This window comes from Amblyomma mixtum, chromosome 2 (assembly GCF_055824585.1).
Source record: "Amblyomma mixtum isolate Tamu chromosome 2, ASM5582458v1, whole genome shotgun sequence".
Lineage (NCBI taxonomy): Eukaryota > Metazoa > Arthropoda > Arachnida > Ixodida > Ixodidae > Amblyomma > Amblyomma mixtum.
The window spans coordinates 254413590-254441276 of NC_143013.1; the positions used below are offsets into that span (position 1 = coordinate 254413590).

At 47.0% G+C, this 27687-nt stretch overlaps 2 protein-coding genes across 2 annotated transcripts in view; one reads left to right on the forward strand and one right to left on the reverse strand.

Moving 5' to 3' along the window:
• Positions 1 to 19988, forward strand: LOC149363577 (uncharacterized). Its single transcript, XM_089573576.1, has 10 exons — positions 1 to 475; positions 2653 to 2859; positions 2966 to 3046; positions 5481 to 5829; positions 8969 to 9048; positions 9869 to 9926; positions 12850 to 12966; positions 14042 to 14162; positions 15119 to 16975; positions 19601 to 19988. Exons 1-10 carry the CDS (start codon positions 6 to 8, stop codon positions 19705 to 19707), a joined length of 3447 nt encoding a protein of 1148 aa, XP_089429702.1. The 5' UTR covers positions 1 to 5; the 3' UTR covers positions 19708 to 19988.
• Positions 19974 to 27687, reverse strand: part of LOC149363578 (cyclin-L1-like) — a 17757-nt gene continuing 10043 nt past the window's right edge. The window contains exons 9-12 of the mRNA XM_089573574.1: positions 26899 to 26983; positions 23492 to 23725; positions 21566 to 21851; positions 19974 to 20103 (exon numbers count right to left, since the gene is read on the reverse strand). Coding sequence (XP_089429700.1) covers positions 21569 to 21851; positions 23492 to 23725; positions 26899 to 26983 — 602 coding nt within the window. The 3' untranslated portion in view covers positions 19974 to 20103; positions 21566 to 21568. The remainder of the gene's footprint in view (positions 20104 to 21565; positions 21852 to 23491; positions 23726 to 26898; positions 26984 to 27687) is intronic.

Consider the following 27687-nt stretch of genomic DNA (forward strand, 5'->3'; position numbering starts at 1 on the left):
TCGACATGCTTAGTGCGTTAAGCTCTAGTGCGGATTTTAAACTATGGAACGTTGCGTGTGTGTGCGTGCTGTGTGTAATATATTTCTTAGATTTGCTCACGCTTTTCGTCGCAACTGCGTTTGCCATTGTGTGGACCGGAGTGAACTACTACCTTCACAGGCGGGATGAGGACTCTCGGCACCGTCTATCGATACTAGGCTTAATAAAGCGTGACAAGAACAAGCACAACTCGACGCCTCGTGCTGCTTACAGAAAGACTGCGACGCCAGCGTCGGCCTCACCGTCGCGGTCAGGCAATGCTTCGTACGGTTATCCCCGCCCAATACCGGGGAACAAATTCGACACTCCTTCGCGGATACTGGGAAACAGCGGAGGCGACAACGCTACGCACGGCTTCGCGAGTCCCATGTTAACGAGTAAAACTACTTTTCTCACCAGATCGTGCCAAAGTACTTTCACGCCGAATCATGGGAGGTGAGTGATTTGATTCTTTTCCTTACTGGTGACTAGGGCACTGTTCAACGCTGTACGTTCCGTTAACCGGACGCGTTTCAAATTTGAATGGACGGCGTGCCCGCCATAAAAGTTGCGCGTCCGGTAGAGGATGTGCGAGTAGCTCGCCTCTAAAATCTTTTCGCTGCAGCCTCTGGGTATCATTTGCAATGCGTGTAGTGCTGTAAAGTTGGCACTTTTGTACGTTTCAATGTGCGTGGTCTGTAATAAACGTTTTTTTTTTTTTTTTCATTTCTCACTTGTGAAACTCATCCACGTGCTCACGCAGCTGCTAGGAGTCAGTTTGTGACTGATTGCTTTCGTCCGTTCAGGGACGCTGTCCAACATGAAATGACCACTGAAGGTGTTTCCTTGTTTCGGGCGTTGCTGTCAAAATGCTTTGCTAAACGTGTAAGTTTTAAAATTGAAAAGGAAAAGTCGTGTTGTTTGCTGCAAACACAAGTCGATCACGTTTTCAGCTGCCCCCCATTAGTAGTACAAAAATGGGGCTGCTTTTACTGGTTGAAAGTTTGTAAAGGATTTTGATGTTTTTTGGCTTTGTGGCAATTTGCCCGTGATTGCTGGGATTCCGCCATGTAATTTGTGCCATACCCCCTCACTGGACCCCCATTCCAGTTCATCATCTGTTGTAGTACATGTTTATACGTAGTATCTATTTGAAAATGATATTTTATTTGATAATTCAAGTGTTGCGTAAATTCAGCTGTTTGCATCTTAACGCACAGAGCCCTGCTAAGTGTAGCAAAAGCTTTCAGAATTGTTAGCCTTGCAAGTGCACCATTTCAGGGTTTAATTTGACTGTCTTATTTTCATTTATGTTTCAACATATTGTTGAACACCGAAAGCTTGTTCAGATTTAGAGGAAGCTTTTCAAAACATTTGATGTCGGTGAGACCGAACATCTATTCGAATGAACCAGAAGGCAGTTCAAAATAATGAGTCCACTGTAATACCTTGTTTATTTTTTAGGACAGTTTGTGATACTCAAACAGCATTCTGAACTATGATACTTGTACAGCATCTATCTGTAGCATCTATCTGCTATCTGTTTTCAGAGCAGCTGTGAAGGTTACTTCATTACTTCCTTTAAAAATGTCCCATGTGGACAATCTTTGCTTTGATAGTGGCACTATCTGCTTGTGCTGCTGTTGATGTTTTATCATATTTTCTATTTGTCTAAACATGTGCCACGTGGAAGTCACAGTTGCCAAAGTGTTTGCTAAGCAGATGTTACTGTTGGTAACAGCTCTTACCATGTGTCAGTCATGGTGTCAGTGATTTTACTGTCGAAATAGACAGAGCAGTGGAAAAGAGCAATGATTACAGAAACAGGCAACACACACTTCGACTGCTACCAGCTGAAAACGGTTTATTTGTGTGTGCAATATAAACCGACAAGGAGCAAAAGGATTAAAGAGGTCCTAGGGAGCAAAATCAAAACGAGTTATGGAGGCCGGGCACAATTTCTGAGATACAGGAACTTGGGAGTTCAGCTGTATCAGTTCCTTCTAGAGTATGACCGGAAGGATCTCTTCCCTTGTGTAGGTGATAAAATCATAGATTTCCTTTGCTATCTTTTTGAAACATGCTTCCGGCACTGCTTCCTTCAGCAGCTTTCGCAGTGTTCACAGTGTATCGCAAGATTTTTCCATGCGTCGATCCTCAGTCAATTTGCGTGCTCACACTGCATGCAAATTGTTGTTGTCACTCTTCATCACTTTTACTTTCTGCATATTGTTGGTGCCTTTTTTGGTTGCTGTAGTCAATGGGGAAGAGAATGGAGCAAAGGTATGTGCTTGCATCATGACCGTGGTGTAGCGCAACAAGCCTGTGTGATATTGTTCTAATTAAAGCCGTTTTTACTGATAACAAAAGAATTGATAACCTTTGTGGAGCATTCTGGATGCTGTGGTTGCTTGGCAGCCTGACCATACCTTTGGGCTTGCTTACTAATACTCTTCGTGTGCTTGGGTGATCAATCTGCCTGGCATGTTTTGTTGTACACATGCAAGCATTGATAACCGCACCAGCAAGCAGTTGGAAGACAAAGCACCAGCGTCTGTGTGTTGCCTGACACTTGACATGTCATTGGCATGATGCATTCTCTTTAAACATTTTTTTTTTTTTACTCCTTTCAGAAAGCCCCACCTTGACTGGGTCCCCGCCACGACACGGAGGCAACCCATCCAGCAGGAGAAGTACTCGGTGGGGAGCTACCCCACTGTCTGCCTCAACAAGTCTCCACTGCCACTGGCAAAGCCATTTGCTTCGCCCGAACTTATTTCTCCCGTGAAGGTCAAGCTCCTGCCCTTGTCAACACCTGTTGTACAGAGCAGCACATTTGGGTGCGTACCATGGCGTGTGTGATTCTATACTGATGGTGGGATGTGTGTGTGGGCTTTGTCCGTTGAAGTTAACGTGTAATCTTCACGTTCTGCATTGCTCATGCAGCCCCGTAGCAGCCAGCAATGAAGTTGACAAGCAGGATCCATGCTCTACCGAGAGCGTCATCCAGGCCCTCAAAGAGCGGAGGTCAGTTCATTCTTGTGATTTCTTGTGTATTTCATGGATGCTTGGTTTTAGTTTGGTTTATTAGGGTTTAACGTCCCAAAGCGACTCAGGCTTTGAGGGACACCGTAGTGGAGAGCTACAGAAATTTCGACTGCCTGGGGTTCTTTAACGTGCACTGACATCGCACAGTACACGGGCCCCTAGAATTTCACCTCCAGCGAAATTTGGCCGCTGTGGCCGGGATCGAACCCATGCCTTTCGGGTCAGCAGCCGAGCGCCGCAACCACTGAGCCACCGCGGTGGGGTATTTTTCATGAATGCAATGGCGTCAGCGTTTTCTGACAAGGAAGTTTGATAAACTCCGGTTTCAGTGAAAAGTTGTCTTGTCAGTCGTCATCTGTATGCTTGGCAATCTTTCCATTCGCCTTTCTAACCAAGGTGTCCAGCTCCCTGGAATTGTCAGAGATACCAAAAAAAAATTTTACTGAGTCAGTGAGAAGCACTGGCTGAAATTAACTCTATGATCTGCAGTGATTGCAATGCTGCAACGAGCAACCAGCGCATAGTCTAGGCACATTGGTTTCACTTGCGTGCATGTGAGGCAGGACTTCATGTCCAACTTGATTTTAGCTGTCTTTTACTCGTCCGTGAAGTGAGCATTGCATGTGCAGTTTGTTTGGTACTGGTTGCCGCTCTGTTCACTAAGCTTGGGTTGGTGCAGGCCAGGAAATGTGCGCTATATTCAAAACTGTTTTTAAGAGAAAAAGCGGAACGCAGTAGGGCCTGGACATGGAGTGCAAAATTTTAGGGTTTTTTGAGCTAGGCGGCATGCTGCCTTCATGTGGTATCAAAATAGCATATTCTGAGAGCATTTTTTTTAATCGCTTGGTCTCCGTGTTGTACCAATCGTGTAGGCCAGCAGAAACTGAAAGAAATGAGTCTAGATGCTCGGTAGTCTGCACTATGTTGAGAGGGTCATAAAAAAACTGCTACTTTTTGTGAAAGTTGCCTTGTGCTTATCTCATGGTAGTGCTGGTGTTAGAAGGGGCATCTGAGTGAATAATGGATGCATTTATTCCACACATTGTCCACAAACAACACGTACCTCAGAGTGGAGTTCCAACTCTCACACCATGGCAACACACAACTGAACACGCATCACCGGTGGGTGTTGCCTGCTTGCGTGGAGGTGCGCATCCATGCATGCTTGTTACATGCGACCTTGACTTCGCTCAGTTCACTCTAAATGAAAAGCTGTTGGCCAAATGGCTCATTGAAGCCTCGTAACTTATTTCAAAGGTGTTAGGGTTAAATCAACCAGTTCTTGTCTGCAGCTATGTGTAGCTTGTAGATCACTCTAGTTATAACAAAATCATGTATGGTTGTACATAAATTGGTCTCTTGCAACACTATTTGAATTATGGAGACCTCTTTGACCACAGACCAAAATCTTGGGACACCATCGATGTCTGCTGTTACGAGTGTACTGAAATGTGAGCTTTTGCATTGTTGTCTTCATACCTGTTGCCGATGCTGTACATTTGCCCCCAACTTGCAGTGCACGATATCAGTGGGGTTATATAGTGCTGGCTCTTAAAGGAACACTGAGGAGAGCACTATTAATGTTTTTTTTTATAGTAAAATCCGATAGTTTGGCATGTCATGGCTTTGTTGCCACTTCGCCGGCAGCGAAAGATGCATTTATTTCTAAGAAATTTGGATTCGAAGTTGAAAAAGTTTTTCCCGCCGCTCTGATTCAAACTTGGGATTCTCCTATGATGACGTGAAACATGACGTGCGCATGACGTACCACAGACTCCGTGATTTCTGGCGGCCAGCAGTGCTGCCTAGCAGCAGCCGAAAAGAAAGCTACCGCCGGCCGCACGTTGAAGGCATCTCTCGGCTATTGCGGCCGTCGCTACAGTCACTTCGATTATGTTTGCACTGGCGTTTTGCCAGCGTTACGATTGGGTCTCGTTCTCGAAGTCGTCAACCAAGTTCTCGCAAATAGACACCTTTAGCATACCGTGTACCTTGTTACCGCTAGCGGAATACCGGGAGCTCGCCTACCGCCAGAAAACAGGCACTGATTAGTCCCGATGCTTCAGGAGCGCGCATAGCTGCCGGGCACGTGGCGCCATCTGGCGACGTCAAGGACATTTGCGCATGCATTGGCTGCGCCTCAGGGATTTGTGGCTTCTCGGGTCCTAGAGTTGCTAGACCCATTGGTTCTAGCAACACTGCTTTGTCCTGTGACGTCATCACGCTTGTACTTGCGAGTTTGGCCTGTGGCGGCGATACCTGTATTTTGGTTCTTGCTCTTTTCTACGTTACAAGAGCTTTGTTGTCAGTATGAGTGGCGTTTTTGTAATCAGGAGCTGGTATTCTGTCGATACAAGCCAACTTCAATTTCTCCTCAGTGTCCCTTTAATGTGCTGGCCATGAACATTTGCAGGAAGCGGGCCGCTGCTGCAGCCTATCAGGACTGCCTGGACCCGGCGGGCGGCAGCCCGAACCCCGTGCAAAGCAGCAAGCGGGCACGACGCGAGAGCCTGTGCCTGCCGCTTCCCCCCTTCACGCCAGTGGTGACGTCGGTGGGTGGCTTCGGGCCTCCCTACCTCGGCTCGCCCAGCAAGAACCTGGTGGTGCGGAGTCCTTCCGCCCTGGTGTCGGCGTCTCCTGAGGGGCCCTTCAAACGGGGTCGCCTGGCATCCTCGACGAGCCCTCCCAGCTCCCTGGCCAAGCGGCATCGCAACAATGCCATCGCCATTTCCTACTGCTCCAGCCGGGGCATTCTGCTGCAGGCTAGTGTTTCAGCCATTTGCTGTGTGCATGAGGGCACTGTCGTTCTGGCCAAAAAACGTCTCATTAACCCTTTCACTGTCACTCCCACTGCCATGCGCACTGAAGGAAGATTGAAATTTTTGTACCTAATATATAATAACCTGATTAGAATAAATACCCATGATTATATTACTCCTGTTTCATGAGCAAGTGCGCGTTATAACCATGGAAAAATGCTGCAAGAATTTCGTGCATACTCTAACACAGTTAAACACTCATTTTTTTTCAAATCAATTGCAGAGTGGAATGAATTGCCGAAGTGTGTAGTGAACAGCCCAAATGTAGAAACGTTTGTTGATAATTTGAGAGCCTTTTCTATGTGAAACCCTTGTCTTTTTGGTTTCATTTTTCGCATCATCGTTTGCTCTTGTATGAAGTTCGTGCATATCTTTTTTTTTTATTTGTATCTGTGCTCATGCCCGTGCTCATGCCCGTGCTCATGCCTGCTTGGAGTCGAGCGACTATGCAGTATTAAATAAATAAACTCGGGCTACCACATATGCACACCCCCTGCCTCTCCCGTGTTAACTCGCTTTGGCTTTTTAACTCGTTCCCTGCCGCTCCCGATAATACTCGTGTAAAAAAAAACAATGCAAACGTATAACGCCATCTATGGAGAGACTCCATAAATTCATAGATCTTGTAGGGTAAATTTTACACAACAGATGGCGCGCATGTTTCCACGTCCGAGTCACTTCGTTTTGGTCTGTGCACAGCAGCCATGAGGCTATGTGCCACACTTGTCTGCGCTTTGACGGACGAAGAAATTCAAAACTGCTTGTGAATTCGGAGTCCAATGATAATGAGAACATGGAAGGAGCCCACCTAAGTGCCTTGTCGAGTGATGACAGCGATGAAGTCCCCCTGCCACCGAAAAATCTGCGTAAGAAGAGGAAATCCGACAGGCCAGATTGGTGCTGGAAGATTTGATTCATTACCACTAATATCTGTAAGATTATCCTGAATAAACATGTCTACATGTCCTGTAGAGCATTTTAGTGCGTTACTAGCAAAAAATTTCCAGGAAACTAACATGCAAAAAAAAAACCGGCAGGGTGTGTGCAGATGTGAGTAAAAAAACCTGGCAGTGAAAGGGTTAATTAAGGGAGTTTAAAATAATGAGAGTCCAGTTTATTTTTGCTTTTCAGAGGTAAAGGACAGAGGTGTGCTTGCTAGACAGGCGTAGTGGTGGCTATTTTAGGCACTTGTGTTCTGTATTTGATCTCTTAAAAGTGCCCAGTAGCTATGCATTCAATCAGTCAACTCCAGTTGTGCTACATTTCCATTCTGATGTTGTTGGAGCTCTCTTAACCTGTGTTTAGCATCAGTGTGACCATGTCTTGAGCCATTGGTAGTCACTGCGCTGCAGATATAACATCCTTACGGCAGGGTTGTGCTGTATACTTAAATATTACTGGTTCCACATGTAAAAGTTTTAGATCTAGCACCTATTTGTGCCGTGATTGTGTGACCTTTTTATCATTTTTACGCTGTTTACAGTGCTGTTAAAGGGTAAAAATACTATGCGCTTTGGGCTGTGACACGTGCATTCTGGTCAAGTTCTTCATAAAAAGTACTAACTGTAGCGGCAAAGTGCATCCATGCACATTGTCTACCACTGTCAGCCAGTAATGTATCTGCTTGTATTCGAGAAAGAGCACTGCAATCCCGCATGAGTTATCAGCACAGCAATTGCATGCAGCTGCTTGGTTCTAAAACTAGAGCCTGTGTTGGGTTTCAAGTTGAAAAGAAATTGTGTAGATGCTGTGGGTGTTGTCAAAAACCACCACCGCTTCACCAAAACCGCTTCACCATGCCATTTTCCGTCATTGCCAAGTTTCTAATGGTTCGTGTCTGACTTGGGCATATGCTGCCTGCCAAGGTAATTTCAGTGGAAGGAGGTAGTCTTTTTCACAAGTAACCAAGCTCCATGGTTTGCTTCTTATTCTTATAGCAGAGCTACTATGGCTTCCCTAAAGATCAGAAAGCTCTTTGAAGGTGAGGACAGGGGTTCTTCTTACCATACAGAGATTTAGAGCTGAGGGCTCGCATAATAGCTGCAATACACAACTGAGAAGAAACTATTCAGCCTGGTTACTTTTGGCGAAGACTGCACTTATGTGAGGTTCACTTATACCCCTGTCACACTAGCAAATTTATTCTCATTCGAACCTAATGGCATTCGATGCATCGAATGTCATTCGGTCTCTTTGGTGCTACACGGAAAAAAATAATGTCATTCGAAAATGGTGGCATCGACGATCAGTGAAGAAAAAAATAGTTCAACTGAACAACATCAGCGTGCATAAAAGATGTTTAAAATTGTTGTGCAGTGTTTCAAAAGTGAGCGAGAACATTTGTGTGCCGTATTATAAGCTTAAAATGTTATTTCCGGCCATTCTGCACCACTTTGGCCATCAAAAGCCAAGCCAAGTACAAAGTCAACCACAAATCTGATAAATGTAAACAAACAAAATGGCTGACATGGCGGCGTGCGGACACGCGCTACACGCGCGGAGCTTGGAAAGTACTTCCAAAAGGGGAACTGCTCAGTTATGTCTTTAAGTACCTTCGAGCTTAACAAACATGGCACGCCTACCAGCAAGAATCACGCAACCCAAAATGACCGACGGTCGCGGGAAAAGACGCTGCTTCACGCTCGGCCGCTGCTGTTGGCTGCTGCTGAGACCGAGAGTAATAGCTATCCACGACAGCCTGTAGTGTGAACAAATTCACACCAACATTACCTTTTTTATCAGAACTAAATAAATGCACTTTCTAAGTTTGGCAGTGTGCCCATTATTTTTTCGCGTCGCTTGTTCCTGCTGCTTATCTGTTGTCCAGAGTACGCATTCGGTTCGAGATCGAATGCGAATAAGTTCCCCTAACTCATTCGATGGCGAATGTCATTCGAACCTAATGGCATTAAATGTTCCCGTGTAGCAGCCGATTAATGACATTAGGTGCTAATGTCATTCGATTCAAATTACATTAAATTTGCTAGTGTGACAAGGGTATTAGGCTATGCCGACTGTAGGCTAGCAAGTGTGCTTGTTTTAAACATTAAACTTTGGATTTTTTTGTCGTTTTTCTTTGCAGAGGAACAACCAGTCTCAGAAGAGAAAAGCAGTGCCACCAGATTCTTCTCCTGCATCAAAGCAGACAAAGACAGATGACAGGTGGGCACATTTGACTTCATTGCTCCTCTTCCGTCCCATGGCTGCTGCAGTTATGTTGAGGCGAAGTGCAAAAACGCCGGTCATTGCGTGTGAAAGAACTCCAGGTGGGCAAAGTTAATGTAGGGCCCTCCACTGCACCAAATATTTCCCTCTTTCATCCGTTAACGGGTCAATGATAGGATTCTGGCGTCCCTGAAGGTGTCCACGAACAAAATGTCTGAAAGTTTGATGAAAAAGAAAACAAAATGTTTTGAAGCGAATGACACGAAAACTCCGTAAACGGTCTGGCGTGGCAAAATCCGTGAGGGGGCTTTGCATATGGCCTTGGGAACCAAGCACTGTTGTCATCGCAATCGCTGGAGGGAGGAGGGAAGAGCTTGCTTGGCTGCGGCTGCTGCACAAGGCTTTCTCACACAAACACATAATTTCTGCCTGTTTGGGCATTTATGAAGTGTGTAAAAAAAAAAAAAGATGCCGACTAAGCGCAAGGCTGTCGGATACCCCCCAACTTCTGTCGTTGAGAATTTGCTTTTTTTTTTTTAAGTGTTAGCTTTTCTTAGCATGTTCCTTCCTTTCACGCTGTGCGCAGTGCAGACCTTGGTAGCACGCCAAGATGCTGTGGACAATAACATCACAGCGTGTGTCTCTTGATGGGAACTCCGGCGTGGGTGGCGCACTGGGCAAACTTGGCATAGTGCCAAGACTCCGTGTGCCCTCGACAGGAGCGCTGCCCCGATTTTCCCATTATAAGCGGATTGCACTGTATACACATACGTCAGTGTTTAACATCGGTGACGCTGACGTCATCTCGTATTTACAGGATACCTAAAGGAGACGACGAAGGGTCCATCGAGAAGAGTGCAGACAGCAGTAAAGAGGTATGCATCTCCTGGCGAGGCACTTGGCTTCAAATCTTGTGCCTGGCATTTTTGATGTCATCATCACCATCCTAACTGCGCCCAGTGCAGGACAAAGGCCTCTCCCGTATAATCTCCAGTGAACCCTGTTCTGTGCCAGCCTCAGTCACCTTATCACTGCAAACTTCCTTTTATTATCTTCCTATCTGACTCCCTGACAACCCCTGCTACACTTGCCTTCTCCTGGCATCCAGTCTGTTACCCTTAATGACCATCAGTTGTTTTGCGTTCACATTACATGTCCGGCCCATGCCCATTTGTTCTTTATTTCGACAAGCACATCATTAATTCGCATTTGTTCTCTGGCCCACTATGCTCTGTTCCTGTCTCTTGCATTACACCTATCATTTTCCTTTCCGTGGCTCGCTGCATTGTCCTCAGTATAAGTTCAACCCTTTTCGTTATCCTTCACGTTTCTGCCCCATAGGATACAGCTGTTATATGCTTTCCTCTTGAGGAATACTTGTAAGCTGCCCTTCATGATCTCAACAGTACCTGCCAAAGGCACTCCATCCCATTCTTATCCCCTTGGCTATTTCACTCTCATGGTCCAGATCTGCAGGCATTACCTGCCCTAAGTAGGTGTGTTCATTTACCAATGCTTCGTTGCCTATCATAAACTGGTGTTCTCTTCTCGGGCTGTCAAACATTGCTTTAGTTTTCTGCTTTGTCTGGGTCCTCGATCGTGCTTTGCGATTCTTCCGCTGAGTATCAAGGTGATGACATCTTTGATGTACAGTAGCCGACCGATATTTCGGACTAGCGCGATATTTCGGACTTTGCTGAGAAACCGTTGTGCACCTTATAGGAACATGTACATTTTGTGAGGTTTTACTTGGGGAGATAAATACGTTATCCCCACTTAACCCTTTGAGGGTCGAATTATTTTGAAGAAAACTTTCCCAGGTGGTCAAATTACTTTATTGCGGATCTTGAATCTACAAAATGTATATAACCGAGAATAAATAGTAAAAAAAAAATTAGGAACAGTACTTTGGTGACAGCATCACTCACAACTGGAAAATGTTCAATAGAATAGAATAGCAACGGTGATAAGCAAGCTAAGAGCAGCACCAATAAAGACAGAAATCAACTTTCGCCGCCTCTGCAAAACAGTGCCCACAAAGAGAAAACATGTTTCGCGCGACTCCGTTGCGATCCCGCAGCGGAATCGAAACCGCATAGGCGCGTTGCCACAGAGGGCGAGAATACCTCGCGAGCAACGGTGATAAGCAAGCTGAGAGCAGCGCCAATAAAGATAGAAATCAACTTCGGCAGCCCCTGCAAGATAGTGCTGACAAAAAGAAAACTCAAATTTCGCGCGACTCCGTTGCGATCACGCGGCGAAACCAAAACTACTAAAGGGGTGTTGCCGCAGTCTGTGCCGCCGCGCTAAAGCTAGACATAAGTTCTGCTTATCTCCGTAAGAAGGCAGCACAAAATTCAAACACTTCTTGTAAGTCCTAAGAGGTGGCAGCACCCCCCAGTGAGCACGCATTGTTCTTTTGGCGCAAAATTTCAAACGGAAGATCGAAACCGTACTCGTACGGCAAAGACCTTGCGGGACAGAAAACCGCCGCCGTACATATACGGCAAAAACCTTAAAAGGGTTAAGCGCGGCTGACACAGTTAAAAACTGCCGGACCCCACCCCGTGGTCGCTTACGCTACCAAGCGCACGCCGACCACAGCGAGCCTTGCTCTGAGGAAACAAAGGAACGATACACTGGCTGACACAAACAAGGCATTTATTGCTACAACAGCAATAACGCCAGCTAGATCAAAATACACTGAGGAATCGAGGACGTCCAACTCACCAGCACGGTTACGAGTGAACGTTCGCCCACGGTAGGGCAAGGAAAACTCACAGGCCGGACAGGATGAGATGCGCGGGAACGTTTCTCCCCACGAGGGTTCGCACAAGCCAGCGAAGAGCGGAGCCTTGCGCGAGAACGTCCATGCGCTTTTCCGATGCCGAGGAGAAGAGCGCGTCTCTCCCCCGTGCGCGAGCAGCAAACTAAAATAGACGCCAACAATATTGTGGTGATCGTTTTTCAACCGAAAGTTAGTTATTTCGGCCTAATATAGACTCGAGCGGGCATCGCTGTGACTACCAACCCGTTTGCCGCCACCGTGAAAGGCACCATTTTGGATTTAAACGGGATCGGCTCGGCGGGCGCAATTGGACTGGCTTGGATAGTCTTGGCTATTTGTTCTCCATCGTTGCCATTCGAGATAATGAGATGCTTTCCATTGCCATCGAGATGGCCTACAAAGGGCGCATGATCGCATTGAAAACGGTACAACGGGACAGCTGCAGCATCCGCCACGGCTTGGACGACGCACCCATGGTGCAGGGCAGCAAATGCAGTAGACGGGGGGAGGGGTGGGACTGCATTCGGTGGCGCTCGCTTCCGCTCGCGCCTTCCCGTGGGTTACCTCTCGGTCTTCGCGAACGTCACTGCCCCATGCAAACTGACTGTTCTTGCTTTGCGCAGCGAGTGCATTCATTCGCGGCATGACTGTGGCCGCATCGCACTATCTGGTGTCATGACGTGATAGGGTGCGGGCACGAGGAAAGCACGGCTACGACTCAGATAGTCTAATATTATCGCTTGCAGGCGGAACATGGGGAGCAGCGATTTTTTCGATTTTGAAAGGCGGTTTTTCGCAGAAAATTTTTGTTAAGTTCACGGATTTTTTGCACTGTTCGATTATTCGGACCATTTTTTGGGTCCCGCCAAGTCCGAAAAATCGGTCAGCCACTGTAGTAGACTTTGAAAAGTTGGGACGCTGATGGGCAAAAGTTGTCTTCTCTTTTGATTATAAGGTCGTGCAATCTGCTGTTATCTTACCATTATTCTTGCCATTTTTTCCTGTCACAGAATGATGCTCCATCAAGTGCACAAGTGTCAGCGGAAACATCCGGAAGCGACAACTCTGATGCATCCATCCTGAGGAGCCGGGTCAAGTCACTCGAGTGGAGCCCCACTCCAAAGAAGGTAATGCCACCCCTCTTTATGAAAAGAAAAAAAAAAGATATTACCTTATGAAAAAAAATGAAACTAATGCTGTCAGGCCTCGTTATAATGAACATGGATATAAACGCATATAATTTTCATTTCACACCTATATCGTACACGATTGGCTCTCATCCGAATTATATCGAATTCCCCAGCACTAAACGGAGCCTGCTCGGGTGGCAGGTGCCACTGTGCGTTTTTGTCCGGGTAGTCCTTCCGTTCTTCGAGTGCACTGAAACCGTGTGCTTGTCACGTGCCATTCGCAGCTTGTGCGGTGAGCCTCCTCACGTGATGCTGCCGCTTGTGATGTGTGAGACACAGTAGTGACGCAGCTCCACTGCTAAAAATGGTCTTTTTTGCACCGTTCTCATCTCAAAAGCAAGCAGCCATCACCCAGTCTTTTGCCAAATAAATTTAGCATGATGCAAGCTGTTCGTGTTATTCTTTTTTTTCGCGTGCTTGCAATGATTTGTACATTTTTTTCTGGTCCCTTGGAAGTTTGAATTATCAAGCTTTTATTGTATTATGAATTTTGGCTATACTGAACTGTTTTGTGGTTTTTTTACAAGTTAGCTTTTACGAGATTTGACTGTATTACCGCTATGTTTGTGTACAATTTGAAATTGGGAGGTGCATTGACTCTTGCACGTTGCAGTTTTCACTTCCGAGTCACAAATATTTTTTTTTCTTTTGTGTGTATGTGTGCGTGCGCATGAGAGAGGGGGAGAAAGAGCTTTGTTATCTCAAAAACTTTTGTGAGCTGCTTGTTTGGGAGCAGCATTCCAATGGCTCAAAACATCCGGTATGAAGCTGAACTCTGAGGAGGCTAGTTTTCATATTAGTACGAAAATATCGACTCGAAGCACGCAAACTTATTTCTCATACATTCTTTCATTTGCTGGTGCGGTTTAGTTATGTTGCATTTTGCAGCCAGGCAATTAGATTGAGGCTCGATGAGTGAACAACAGAAGTCGTGTTTCAGAATGTGTTGTTTTGTATGCATACGCTTGTGTGCCCAGGACGGTAGATGAGTGTCGCGCCAACCTTTTTGCAGAGATTGGTCTACCCGGAGCACATGGCGACCCTGAAAGAGCATGAAAATGACCAGGCCCTTGACAAGCAGAGGCTGAACCGATTGTTGGGCAGCTTGCAGGATTCTAGTAACAACGCAAGTGGTAAGTCTGTGTGTGACTAGCCTGCTTATGCTGCTGGCGCATCGTGTATCGTAGATACAAATGGCCATGCGAGTTTGCATGTTTGGCATTGCCAGTGCTTTTTATGCTGCAGCTTTAGTCTTTTTCGAATTGGCTGACGTTTGACTCTTCAGGATGGAAGCAGGGGGTTTTCCTGAATGGAAAAGCTGAGGTAGGCCTGTATGGGCTCTGTGAACATGATTAGGGAAGCAAACGGTCGAATGGCTCTACTGCAGATTTGCGTCACAAGTGGTAGTGGTGTTAATGTACTGGCAGGATTAGCCTTACAATGGCCCGTCGGCGAATTCTCCACCTGATGACAGTTCACTGATGTGCTGGCACTTTCAGGCACTTGTAGCTAGACCGCCTCTTCATGTGAACATGTGGTGCAAGTGTGACAGGCATATGGTCTGAAGTGCTTCCTCACACGGCCTGCAGGCCATTAAGGTTCAGCCTGTCGTGTTTTTGTGTTGTTTTCTTTTTTTGCTTATTGCATCTCTGTCTCTCTTCACGGTTTGACACTGGTCATTTTGATGGTTTGCTCATAGTGAGTTACTTGTACTGCTGTCACTGGCTGTCCGTAATTTTTGTGCGGATATTGAAGGGTAGTCTCCTGCCTTTGCACTGTCTCCAAATGTGTCACCAGCTAGGTTTTCGCTATTTTCAAGGCTGCAGAAGATTTGAAGTGGATTTAGGTGGCATGAGGGATATCCTGCTCTCTCACCTTTCCTGCTACTGGCATATAGCCAAGCAGGACAGCTTGAGACACCTGATGAAGTGTGCTCACTTTGTGAAGTGCTGCTGCTTGTGAAGTGCTGCTGCTTGCTCTGTACTTTGCTGAGTGGGACCCTAGCTTTAGGCAACATTTTTTTTTTTCACATGATCAATTTTTTTTTAATGACATTAGTAACTTTCGTGTTCTTTTTTCTTTTTTTCAGCAACGGAAACACCTGTCACAACTGCAGAGGTGGCAGTGCCTACCGCACTCGCAAAGACTAGCCTTCCCACCTTTGGTATCCCATCTTCTCCCACCGTATCCAGCACTGCTCCGATACAGGGGTCAGCGACCAACACAGTGTCAGTCATCAGCAGCCCTGTGATGAGCGTCTCGTCAAGCTCACCATCCAGCAAGCCCACTGCCATCCTCGCTCCACCAGCCAGTTCTGCCAGCACTCAGTTTGCATCTGCCATGCCAACCGCAAGCACCACCGCAGCAGCGCTGAAGCCTCAGCTTGGTGCAGGCTACTTTGGCCTCAGCACTACAACTAGTGCTCCAAATACGACGACACCATCACAAACGGTTGTTGCACAGAGCACTCCAGCGCTGCCGGCTCCGGCCGCACCTTCTTCCACAACAAGCGCACTTGCCTTGCCTGCCATGTCCCAATCATCAGCAGTGTCTAGCAGTTTGTCATCAACTACACCTTTCGCATTGTCACAAACATCAGCGCTGTCTCTGCCGACCCCATCCGCCTTGGCAGCATCACCGGCTGCTCCCACAAAACCAGCACCAGGGGGCTTCGTTTTTCAGGGGCCATCACTTGGAGGCAACCTGAAGGCCTCCTCTGCTTCTTCGGTGCCCACTTTTGGAACAGTGGCTGCATCACCAGCGTTGCCTGCACTCAAGGCTAATGACACGAGCGCAGCGGTCAGTAGCACCACCGCCCAGTCAAGCTTGGCAGGGTCGACACTCTTCCAGTTTGGCCCAAATACACAGGTCGCAAAACCAGCTGTATCGCAGGGATTTTTGCCCACCGCCACGACGTCGTCGACAGAGCCATTTAAGTTTGGTTCAAACGGGGCGGGGCAAGCTGCACCTGCTGCAAGCGTGGCAGCCCCGCCGTCATCTGGGCTGTTCAAGTTTGGTGCCGCAGCGCCTAGCTCCCAAACCGCAACGCAGGCAACGCAGAGCTCAAGCATGTTTTCCTTCGGCGGCAGTGCTGGCGTGCAGAAGCCGACAGCTATTGCATCACCACCAGCGTTCGGCTCGACAGCCGTGCAGTCCCAAACCGGAACCCCAACTGCCCTTGTCACACAACCTAGTAGTGGTGGCTTTGCATTTGGAAGCAGTGTGTCGGCCACCGGCACCACTGCCCAGAAAGGCGGCTTTTCATTTGGTGCTGGAAACATCACTGCTTCGTCTGCTGGAAGTGGCACAGTGTTCAAGTTTGGCGCACAAGCACAACAGCAGCAGCAGCAGCAGGCTACAGCTGCTGCCCCCCTTTCATCGGCTACAACATCAGCATCAGTGCTTTCAGGGACCCCGTTCACGTTCGGAGCAGCTGCTTCGAAGCAAGGCATGCCCTCAGTGCCACAGACGTTTGCTTTCGGTGCGCCCACGACAACAGCGGCGGCGGCGACGGGCAGCGCCCCCTTTGCGTTCGGAGCAGCAGGTGCCGCAGCACCAACAACCAACCCCTTCGCCTTCGGGGCAGCCACCACTACGACCGCGACAACGACACCAGCGCCCTTTTCGTTTGGGGCGGGCGCAACCAGCACTGCCCCAGCTTTTCCCCAGTCAAGTGTCACCTCACCACTCTTTCCTAGCGCGGCGGCCATGGGCGGCCAGTCTGCAGTGGCTCAGCCCAGTGGGTTCCAGTTCGGTGCTGTGGCCACCAATGGCCTGAGCAACGGAATCTCGAGCAACACCGCTCCTGCCCAGCCCAATGCCGCCGCTTCGCAAGGACTGTTCAAGTTTGGCGCTGCCAACACCGCCCCTGCTGTGCCAGCGTTCAACTTCAACGCGTCACAGTGTGGAGCCAGTGCCACTCCAAAACCAGCATTCATGAATTTTGGTGAGCAGCTAGTTCTTGGTGCTGCAGGCATGGTGCCACAGTGCACCGCATTGCACGGGGTGGTCAGGTGTTTTACTTAGTTTCTATAATGCACGGTTAGCTGTTCTTCCAGCGCTGCAAGCATGGTGCTATTAAAGGGGGACGCAGGGATTTGAGGTAGAATTCTTTGGTGTAAGAGCAATGAAATTTGAAGTACTTTTTGGGACTTTGACAATTGCTTAAATACGAAATCTCACTGAAATGTCTTAAGCAGTTTGACATCATAAATTTTTTTTTTTCATTGCTATACCGAACACCCAGAAGCCTGGCGTGAAAATGGGAAAGTAATTCAGAAATATAGGAATGTCACTCTATAAGAAATATGTCTGGGAACACAATGCAACAAACCAAATGAAAATCTATGAAGCCATTGTCATGCTAATTCCTTCTACAGCACGCAGAGCAGTCGAGAAAACTGGCATTATTACGGGAGATTTCGGCCAGTTTTTTGCTACCTACTGTCACAAAACATTTTTTAAGGTCACTTCTGGGCTGTTTCCATGGGAAATATTTCAGGCTATAGTTAAGATCATAACTATCAAATCTGGTGTTTTCTAAAAAAAAATTTTTTTTTTGCGAGATTTTTTTTATTCAATCGTTGCGTCCCCCCTTAATACCAGGTCATTTGAGCAGCTGCTTGTGGTTTATAGTTTAAGTGTCTTGTCTCCCATGTGAGTGACACCGAGAGCTGATGGCAGTCACTGGGCCTAGTCTTGAGCTTACTTTTCAGTCTGCTCTGTCTAGCGACTAGATTGATTTGGTACCCTTTAAACTTGTTTTCAGGAACGATATACTATCAATAGGAAAATTGTGGATAACCTTGAAAAACAAACAGCTGGAGTGTTTACATCAAGGAATGCTCAATGTAGCTCTTTTTACAGGCTTTAGAACAACACACACGAGATATAAGAACTGCCGCGAGACAGCAGCACCCCCATACGCGCTCTCAAAACTAAACCCTTTACCTCAGAGCCCCGCCGCGGTGGCTCAGTGGTTAAGGTGCTTGGCTGCTGACCCGAAAGACGCGGGTTCGATCCCGGCCGTGGCGGGTGAATTTCGATGAAGGCGAAATTCTAGAGGCCCGTGTGCTGTGCGATGTCAGTGCACGTTAAAGAACCCCAGGTGGTCGAAATTTCCGGAGCCCTTCACTACGGCGTCCCTCATAGCCTCAGTTGCTTTGAGACGTTAAACCCCAATAAACAAACAAACAACCTTTATCTCAGAGTCACTGTCCCCAATGGGCCGTGGCACTTACTTTGGCCACGAGATATGGGCGAGCAACTTTGCTCATGCTTTGTGCAAAGCAAGCGTTGTTTATGAAAGCCCATTTTGTTGATGTTAACGAACAGAAGGGCATGGTAATTGTGTTTTGGAGGAACATTTAATGGGCACCATTTGCTCCGGTCATAGGTTATTTTCGTTCTTCTCTAGTCTTTTGCTTTCTGGAGTTTCAAGCGCAATGCATGCTCCAGAGGTTACAGGAAGAACTGGTAGTCTGCTATGTGCTACCCACCACTCGTTCAGGAAAGTGACCACCGGTGCGAGCAAGCGGGCTATATAAATACAAGCGTGAATTGTGTGGGGAATGGATCCCGCTTTGGCGGCTCAGTGGCTTCGACCTTCAGCTGTCAATCCCAAGGTTTGATCCCAGCTGCAGGGGTCATATTTCAATGGAGGCGAAATACAAAAACGCCCGTGTTCTATGTGAATTCAGCAGATGTCAAAAGAACCCCCAGGTGGTCTGAATTAATTTTCAGCCTTCTACTATAGCGCCCCTCATAAGCTCATGCATTGCTTTGGGACTTTAAACCTTGCAACTCTCTTTAAGTGATGCAAGTCCTGGAAAAAGTTAGCTTGATTCGCAATTTCAGATGGCCATTTTTACAAAAATGCAACAAAGCTCCCATGCACTTTGTTTTTTTAACGTATATTGGCTTGGAAGTATTTCGCTTGGAACCAAGTAATCACTATAGTCGCACAAGCCTAGCTTTATCCCATGTCCTTTGGAAACGAGACACTCATATATCACTGCTTTTCGCCGAGGATGATGGTGCATTGTGTGGCTCGCGTTTCACACATCAGCACTTGTTTGCAACCACTATACAGCGCTTCCGGAGTGCTGCTACCGCGTAGCAATATTTGCACTTTGCAGGCATTCTTCCAAGGCTGCATAAAGTGCGCATTGTGTCACGCACTCCAGCAGTTTATTTTTCATTGTTATTTTTAAACTTTCATATCGCTCCCAACAGCGCTCATTTGGCTTCGCTTGCATAGGGAAGCCTTTTTGTAAAGCTTGGTTACCTTTAGCTGGCACACTATGTAGTGCATGGTAATGGAAAAGGTGTAGTGCGTCCTTTTCAATGGCCGTGTGCTGCAGGGAGCATTGAATTTTACGCTAGTTTACATAGCATGCATCTTTCACAAAGATGCTAAAATTTGCTTCAGGGGTCCGAATACTTGTGTTCCCTCTGAATGCCGAGCGCAGTAACTAAAGTTTCCCTATGTAACAAGTTCTTGAAAATTGCAGTTTCATTTCATGCCTTGTCACGTGTGGCACTGCTACATGGGCTTTTTTTTTTTTCTTAGGTGCTCCTGCGGCGGCCACCAACAGCCTGTTCTCCATAGGATCGGCGTCGTCACACAGCGATCGACCGATAGCAAGGCCACGATCGAAGCGCATCACAAAGAAGTGATGCACGGTCTGGGAGGAGGGGAAACAAAATGTCATCTGTACAAAATTCCATCGTTCCCATTGGAATGGTTTTTAATGAACTTTGTGTAATTATAGGCATAATCATTGGGAGGTTTAGCGTTGCATTTTTGTCTGGGCCACGGGTGCAGTGTGGTTCCAACGCTGTTCTTGCCTTTGGAGAGTTTATGGTCATGCTCTGTACATAGGTAGCCAAGATTTTAATTGAGATTTTTTTTCCCCTCGAACACAGAAATAAAGAGAAGGTCATTTGTTATAAGAAAATGTTTTCATTTTGCATGATTTTATGTACATATTTTTCCATTCACTCTTCGAGACATCCACTGACATGGTTATTTACAGATGACGAAGCCACTCCTTGCAGCTCCAGATGGGTTTCCTGCAAGAGACGAAAACAAGGGTCACCTCAACTGGTCACTACTATACATGCAGTAGCTCCCTCACGTGCTAGAGGGGTACTGCATTTACTTTTTTTTAGTTGACGAACCAGCCGTCTCCGTGAAAATGAAGTAAAGTACTGTCCAGTCTTAATTTACACCCATTGCTGGACGACCAACTTCACTGGGCTTGATTTCCAGTAATCCATATTTGAATCTGCCAACCTTTTTACCTTTAGCAGCAGTTATATCACTAAAAAAAATTTACGCTATGCAGAACCTGCCTGCCTAACATAGTTTGATGTGAATATATAATTTGCAACAGATCGTGTCAGTGTGTCCAGAAAGATTTATTCTTATAAGGAAGCTTTTTATTCCTACGCCCTAGATGGCCATTCACAAGTAAGACAGTAACACGACGATCTATGTTTGAGCGCATGCCAGTTTATAGAGGTTCAAAGTAACTGGAGCCATGCAAGTGACATTGGACAGCTTTATTGCGTCCCAGAATGCCTCGAGACTCCTTGCAAGAGAGACAGCATTTCATCCTTATTCAAGGCTAGTGCATGGTTGAGCAGCAACAATCACTCAAAAACATGGGATATTAGAAAAGCAGTCTAATTTGTGGTCCTTATACCTCTTCTTGAATAAACAGTGCGAACGAAGACAAGCCCAAAAGACAAGGAACCGGACGACTTTTGTCTTTTGTGCTTGTCTTCTTTCGCGCTGTTCATTCAAGCCCGCCAAAACGTGTTAACGTCCTTATACCAATGAGCCATTGCACACTCAAAGATTAAGAACTTTCTATCATCAACTAGGCCTTTTAATTTGCCACATATCCTTCAATGAGAGTTAAAACTAGCATTTCCACAGAGAGCAGCAAAGATATTGGGAACAAAAGTGTCACAAAATTTTCCTTGTGGTTAACACGCATACAAGAAGTGAACTGTTCACTTCATAAGAAAAATTCACAGCCCCTCTTGCACTCGCGCTGTGTAGTAGAGCTAGAGATATTTTTCAGTAGCTATGTACCCACAACCTATTCAGCAACACTGAGCAGACCGTGTGCACGTTCAGATGTGCTGCACGCTAGCCCCCCCCCCCCCCCCCCTCTCCAGCTTTAAAGGCAAAGAAGAAGCCTTCCAGTAAGTAAGTTTGGGTTAGAACAAAACGCTGGCCGTTGCCTTCCAGAACATTGAAAAAAAAAAAAAAAAGCAGGATGATGGAACTGGCTCCACGAACCAGCACTGAATCAAATGCAGCTACTGCTAAATCGGACTTCTTGGAAAACAGCTGCCACCATCATGTCCGAGTCTGCATTCCCAAGGAATACACCTAGCACTACGGGGCTGAACACAGTTGGATAATTTTGCTCAAAATTGGAGAGTTTGAAATGAACATGGCACACAGCCTCCCACTGCATATGACACCTTCGTACAGCAAAGTCCTGCCTCAATGCATTACCTTTCACCTCCGGGCTGTGATTGCTGTGCGATGGTTGCGGTTCTCCCGCGACCTCTCCTTCTTGGACGTGGACGACCGGTGGTGTCGGTGGTTGTGTTCACTGTGGCCAGAGGGCGATGACTTGTGGCGGGACGTCCGGTGGCTGCTCCCCGAGCTCTTCTTGCTGCTGTGCCTGTGCGACGGGGAGCGGCTGCGGGAACGGGAGGAAGCGCTCCGCTTGCGCTTGTGAGAGGCATGCCGCTTGGAGTTGGAGCTGTCTTTGGATCGCCCGTCCTCCAGCTTGGTCCTGCACAACACGCACATGTCCAGGCTGAGTGCATGCTCAATGGCAAGTCAATGGGGAAAGAGGGTCGTGGAACATTTTTTTTTTTTAATCAAGTCACAATAGTGAAATCTTCTGGGAACGTGTATTTTTGTGTGTCAATTTCAAATGCGTAATGTAAATTTATGCGAAACAAGTCCTTGAGCACTTATGTATAACATATATGGTAGCTTAAGCAAACAAGGGAAGGGGAATGAGGGGCTCGTTATAGATATGACAGAAGCCAACAGCCACAGAAACCAAGGGGCACAGGGGACTTTTTTTTTAATTTCTTTATTTAATTTGTGGTGCTGATCAATTTAGAATATCACTGAATATGTTATCGCTTAAAGCTAATTGATTAGAAAAGCAGAAGAAAAAACAACCACATGCCGCCGGTGGGATCCGAACCCACGACCTCCAACCTCCGGAGGTCGTGGGTTCGGATCCCACCGGCGGCATGTGGTTGTTTTTTCTTCTGCTTTTCTAATTAATTAACATTAAGCGATAACATATTCAGTGATATTCTAAATTGATCAACACCACAAATTAAATAAAGAAATTAAAAAAAAAAGTCCCCTGTGCCCCTTGGTTTCTGTGGCTGTTGGCTTCTGTCATATATGGTAGCTTGTTGCCAAGAACTTTCAAGAAATTTTGCTGTGCAGAACTTGCCAAAACAAATGACTGCAATAAGGGTAAACTTAACATGCCTATCAAAAGAGTTGAGTTATAAGGGTTTGAAGTTGCAACTTCAAAAATGAGAATACGTATTCCCATCCCTGAAAAGACAACTTCAAAACTCTACAACTCAACTTCTACCGCAGGCAGGGTAATAATTTTACCCTTGTGGCACTCCATGTCAAGAGAAACCAATGGCACACATTTTAGCAAGTCCTCTTGAGCAAAACATCTAGAAAGCTTTCGGCAAAAGGTTACTGAACATATTACATAAGTGCATCTTCTTTTACATCAAATAAATTACATATTTAGAACTAGCACAATATGTTCCCTTAAGATTTCACATTTGTGACTCCTCTTGCCCCCCCCCCCCCCCCCCCCCCCCCCCCCGTTAAACATACATCAGGGCTCAAATGCAATCAACTGCAATGAACCACACCTATCAAGGGCCACGTATGTCATGAGACTGTGTGAATTAACAGGTGCGGCACCCCGCAGTGTCCGAATTAGTGACTATAGACTTACATGGGCATTGGCCAGGACTGCTCCAGCAGTTCAAATTATCCGGACCTTAGTATTAACGAGCTTTTATGTTCACGTCAGAATTTATAACTTTCTAACAGTAAGTCACCAGGAGCACAAGACTCGCTGGCTTCTCATTCACATATCTTCACATTGTGAAGCTTACTGTAGCTACATTAGCTCAACAAAATGGTGGCAGATGAAATTCTTTCCAGTGACACTGGACCAGCCATGGCGTAACGAGGTATCTTTTGAATGCCCTTCCGTGAGAATTTCTTACCATCACACTAATCTTGACTCAATGGTGGGAAAACAATTCACAAATTTGCACACGACCTGACTGAAAAAATAAATCAATAAATTTCTGTCTCCCAAAACGGCCGGCCAAGGAACTGCTACAGAGCCCAAGAGGAAGCAGTCCTCACCTGAGGGGTGAGCTCGACCCTAGACCAGAGTCCTTGTAGCTCCGGGGTGGGGTGCGCCCTCGAGCAGTCTGGGGCGCTGAGAGCGTGGGAGGGCTGCTGCCGTTGCTGGAAGAACTCGAGTGGCCCTGGCGAGAGGCCTCCTTCCGGCTGCGCACAGGGGAGGACGGTGACGATGGACTCGTCTTCCGCTTGGCCCCGGTTCCGGGAATGTAGTTGGAGGCAGTGCGGTCCACCCTGTGTGGGTGGCACAAGGGACCAATGAGCTGCACGTGCCACCAGCAGTGCCACTCAACCTTGCCTCCAGGTTACCAGATACAGTCGAACCCGGATATATCGAATTCGAAGGGGATCGGAAAATAGTTCGATATAGCGAAAATTCGATATACAGATATAGGCTAAAACTGCACTCCCGATCATAACAAATTGTGGCTTACCGTTTGGAACAGCCGCGAATCACATAGTATGGGCGCGCAATGTGAAAGCGCTTTATTTCGCGGAAAAAAAGATCACTAATTTTGGGCTGCTTTTTCCCCTGGGAAACGAAGTTCAAAACACTGGCCTCGATCTTCTCGAGACTGTCCAGGTGCGAGAGCACAGTGCCTTCCATTTCGCCGCAACAGCGCCGAATCAGGCTAACGCTGACGCCAGTTCAGTGGCTGCGCACGGACGCGTTTCTTCGACAACACAGTTGCCCTCGTCGTCGCTGGAGTCGGCGTCTTGAACGCCAGCTACCGCTTGAACTTCGCTGTCAGCGTTAAAGTCCTCAACAGTCACTTCGGACGGAACGGCGCCGAGAAAATTGGACAAGTCGCGAAACGCGTCGTCCAAGCACTCATCGTCATCTAAATCTTCCGGACATTAATCTTGCCAAAACAGTTGGCTACTGGGGCCTGCTTCACGTCGCGCGTTGAAACACAGGCACACACGCAAAAAAAAAACACGCGAGGCGCAGATGGAGCGATAAGAGCGAAGCCTATGCAAGCGGCAGTCAACGCGGCTGCGAAGGAACGACAGAGGGAAAAGAAAGAGCAGGGAGAAAGATCGGTGCTCTGGGTTTTTTTTTTTTTTTCTGAGCTCTCTCTTTTCCCCAGGCCCACGATGTGCCCACGAGCGACCGTTTTCTCTCTCTCTCTTTCCCCAAGAAGCGTGGTCGCCGCGCGTCTCCATGCGGCGCTCTCTCTTCGCTGATCTCCAATGACCTTGACGGAGCACACGCCGGCGGTACAGGAGGAGAGGAGGAGTGGGAAAGCTCGCGCTGGTGGGGCGCAAAAACGGGGAACAAAAAAAAAAAAGGGCCCTGCGCCTGCTGACTGCGGAAATGTTCTCCGCTGAGGCGGCTGAGGACCGGACAGGAATGTCTTTGGGGAAAGCGCACCTTCCAGGGGCGCGGCGCGGCGTTCGATATATCCAATGTCCGGCGAAAATGGAATTCGATATACAACGCAACTGTCCTATACTTTTACATAGTATTTTCAAGGGGGTAATCTGTGTGTTCGATATAGCCAATAATTCGAAATATGCGGGTTCGATATATCCGGGTTCGACTGTAGTATGATGCCATCGAGCAATCAATACCACAGCTGAAGATTCACCTGGATCAACCCACAAAATTTCACAAATCCATGAATGTAACTGAGATCTTAGCATTTCCCCTGTACTTGTGGTGCATTTGAATCATCTGGAAGACGCGTTTCGAACTAAGAATTAAAAAGTTACAGCAAGTATCTTGCAAGTTCTGATCCCACTGCTTTTTCTTTCCTGCTTCTGCCACACAGCACTGGAAGCTCCCGCATCGACGTGCTTGCCTACTGTATTTACTTATAGCACTGTTTCACTGTCCAGCCAGACATCATAACCGGATTTACGTACTTTCTAGGGTGCCGTGTATCAGCATGCTCTTTTTTTGCATGCATGTTAGATGGGAAGGAATGAAACCCAAGACGGGCAGTGTGCCTAGACACATTTGCAAACCTGCTGGAGATCACGACCAATATTCACAGACCATCAATGCAATCTATGCGGCAGAGTACGCGTTATTAGATTTGTGTTCCCTCCAGACGGAGCTGCCGCTGACGTGTCTAGACTGTGCAAGCAGGTGGTGTTACCAAGCCAACCAATCACTGTGCGACATGCTCGGCCACCACCCCACTCTCCAATCCATTCCAGAAATTGCAGTTACCGTCTGAGCACTCTTCCCACCACTCGACTCTCATTGGCTACTGCGCCTTCCCTCTCGCCACCAGTCTCCACCCTCTCATTTCACTCCCTACACCAAGGCTCAAACACTAATGGGCACTTCATGTGATAATGAGCGTTCTAATACGAACGCACTAAAACATGAGAACACCTGCTCTAGGCTAAAACATGCTCAAGGAGCTCGTGCGCTCATCTGCGACATAAGCACAGCTTACTCACGGCTCCAAGCAGAGACACTGATATCTCTTCATTGTGCACAGCCTCCAGCCAATATACATTACACGTTCTTATACCCCTGTCACACGGGCACTGTAAAGGTACTTTGAACTCAAGCTCCATTACTCCAAGGGAGAACGCGCGCTGCCACACGGACGCCCCTAAGGACACCTAATTCAAAGGAACTTCGAATCAAGGCAGCTCGAGTTTGTCCTTTGAGGCTGCAAGGGAGTACTCTCTCTCCCAGTAAGTTAACAGCAAAAATAAATGGGGATAAGAAACGATCGATATTCTTGTCTTAAATTTGCTTCGTAAAATTATAGGTCTTTTAATATATAAGGTTATTTGTTTTGTGGCGGTTTCACCACGCCATACTCTCGTCCCGGATTTGCAAGCGCCATGGTAACTATGACGCCATGTCGGCCATGTTGTTTTCAGCAAGTATGGACAGTGGCGGACAGCAGCTAGTAATACATCTTGACGGAGATCGCCGAACACAAGGCACAGAGAAAAACGTGAACAGAATCGCAACGATCGCAAGGCCAAAGAAAACAGAGGAAAAGAAGCAAAGGGAAGAGCCGAAGAACCAAGCCGAGCCAGTTGAGCTCAGTGTGGCGAGCGCTGTGATGTTATGTTCTGTGCTTGGCAGATCATGTCATTATTGCAGTTGAAATTGTTGATTGAGCATAATATGATATAAAACAAGTTTTTTTTTATGAAAATATGTTACACTGCTATATTCTCATGTGCACAAAAGTCTGCAATTTTAATCCAGTTTTTCACCGATGAGAGCGCTAAAATCGTTTTCCAAAGGTCGTTACGCGACCATGTAGCACGGGCGAACTCCCTTGAAGTAGTGCTCCTTTGGTAGCGTAATGGAGCTTTAGTTCAAAGTACCTTTACAGTGCCCATGTGACAGGGGTATTAGTCCACTGTTCTGGTACCTAGCTGGCAGGGTTCACTAGCAATTAGGAATCACCCCCGTGCCCACACACCTGGGACTTCGCTCAACTGCTGGCTTCGCCTCTTCCTTCTTTTTTGTTGCTGCTACTTCTTGAGTAGGTGACTGCCTGGGAGAGTCTGCAAAAAAGAAAAAAAAATGGAGGAGGATTTACAGGAATGAACGTCGACATGTCAGGCAAACAGACCACACCCAATGACAAAGACATGTTAACAATCTCAATTACTGTCATATCATGCAGCGCTGTATTTTATTTCAACGAAAATGGCACAGAGTGAGAGAACCAGTTGGCACAATGTACACCGCCTCTTCATGGAAGATGCAGCTGTCCCCATAGCTTTCGCTTTTGTATAGTATCACACAGCACTACAGTAGAAGCTCGTTAATTCAATTCCATGGGGACACCGACGCAGTTCAAATTAACCAAAGTTAAAACTAACGAAAGTGAACTCAATATATGGTACACTGCAATCGGGAAGCAGTCAGGAAGTGAGATTACTCAATTTCAATGTTATAAAATATTCAGGCACCACCTTTTGCTTTATTTTTTTTTTCCTCGGAAGGAAAATGCTACCACTAATGCGGAGAGAGTCCTCCCTCTTCACACACCATAACTTTGCACTCTCCACATATCCAAAGAGCCTCCTGGGAGCGTTTCCTAGTGCACCACATACCCATGCCACCCAGGCGCAGCGGTGCATAGTTCAAATCATCGGTGCCGCAACACAGTCACGTTCAAATTAACGCGCTATGTTTAACATACTCCTCAATGGTGCGTGGACGGAAGAAGTCACACAGTTCAAATTTCCCAGAAACTCGAATT

Coding starts and splice junctions, on each gene's coding strand:
- LOC149363577 (XM_089573576.1), top strand. CDS start 6: ATGCTTAGTGCGTTAAGCTCTAGTGCGGATTTTAAACTATGGAACGTT. Junction 476..2,652: donor TTCACGCCGAATCATGGGAG/GTGAGTGATTTG, acceptor TACTCCTTTCAG/AAAGCCCCACCTTGACTGGG. Junction 3,047..5,480: donor CAGGCCCTCAAAGAGCGGAG/GTCAGTTCATTC, acceptor GAACATTTGCAG/GAAGCGGGCCGCTGCTGCAG.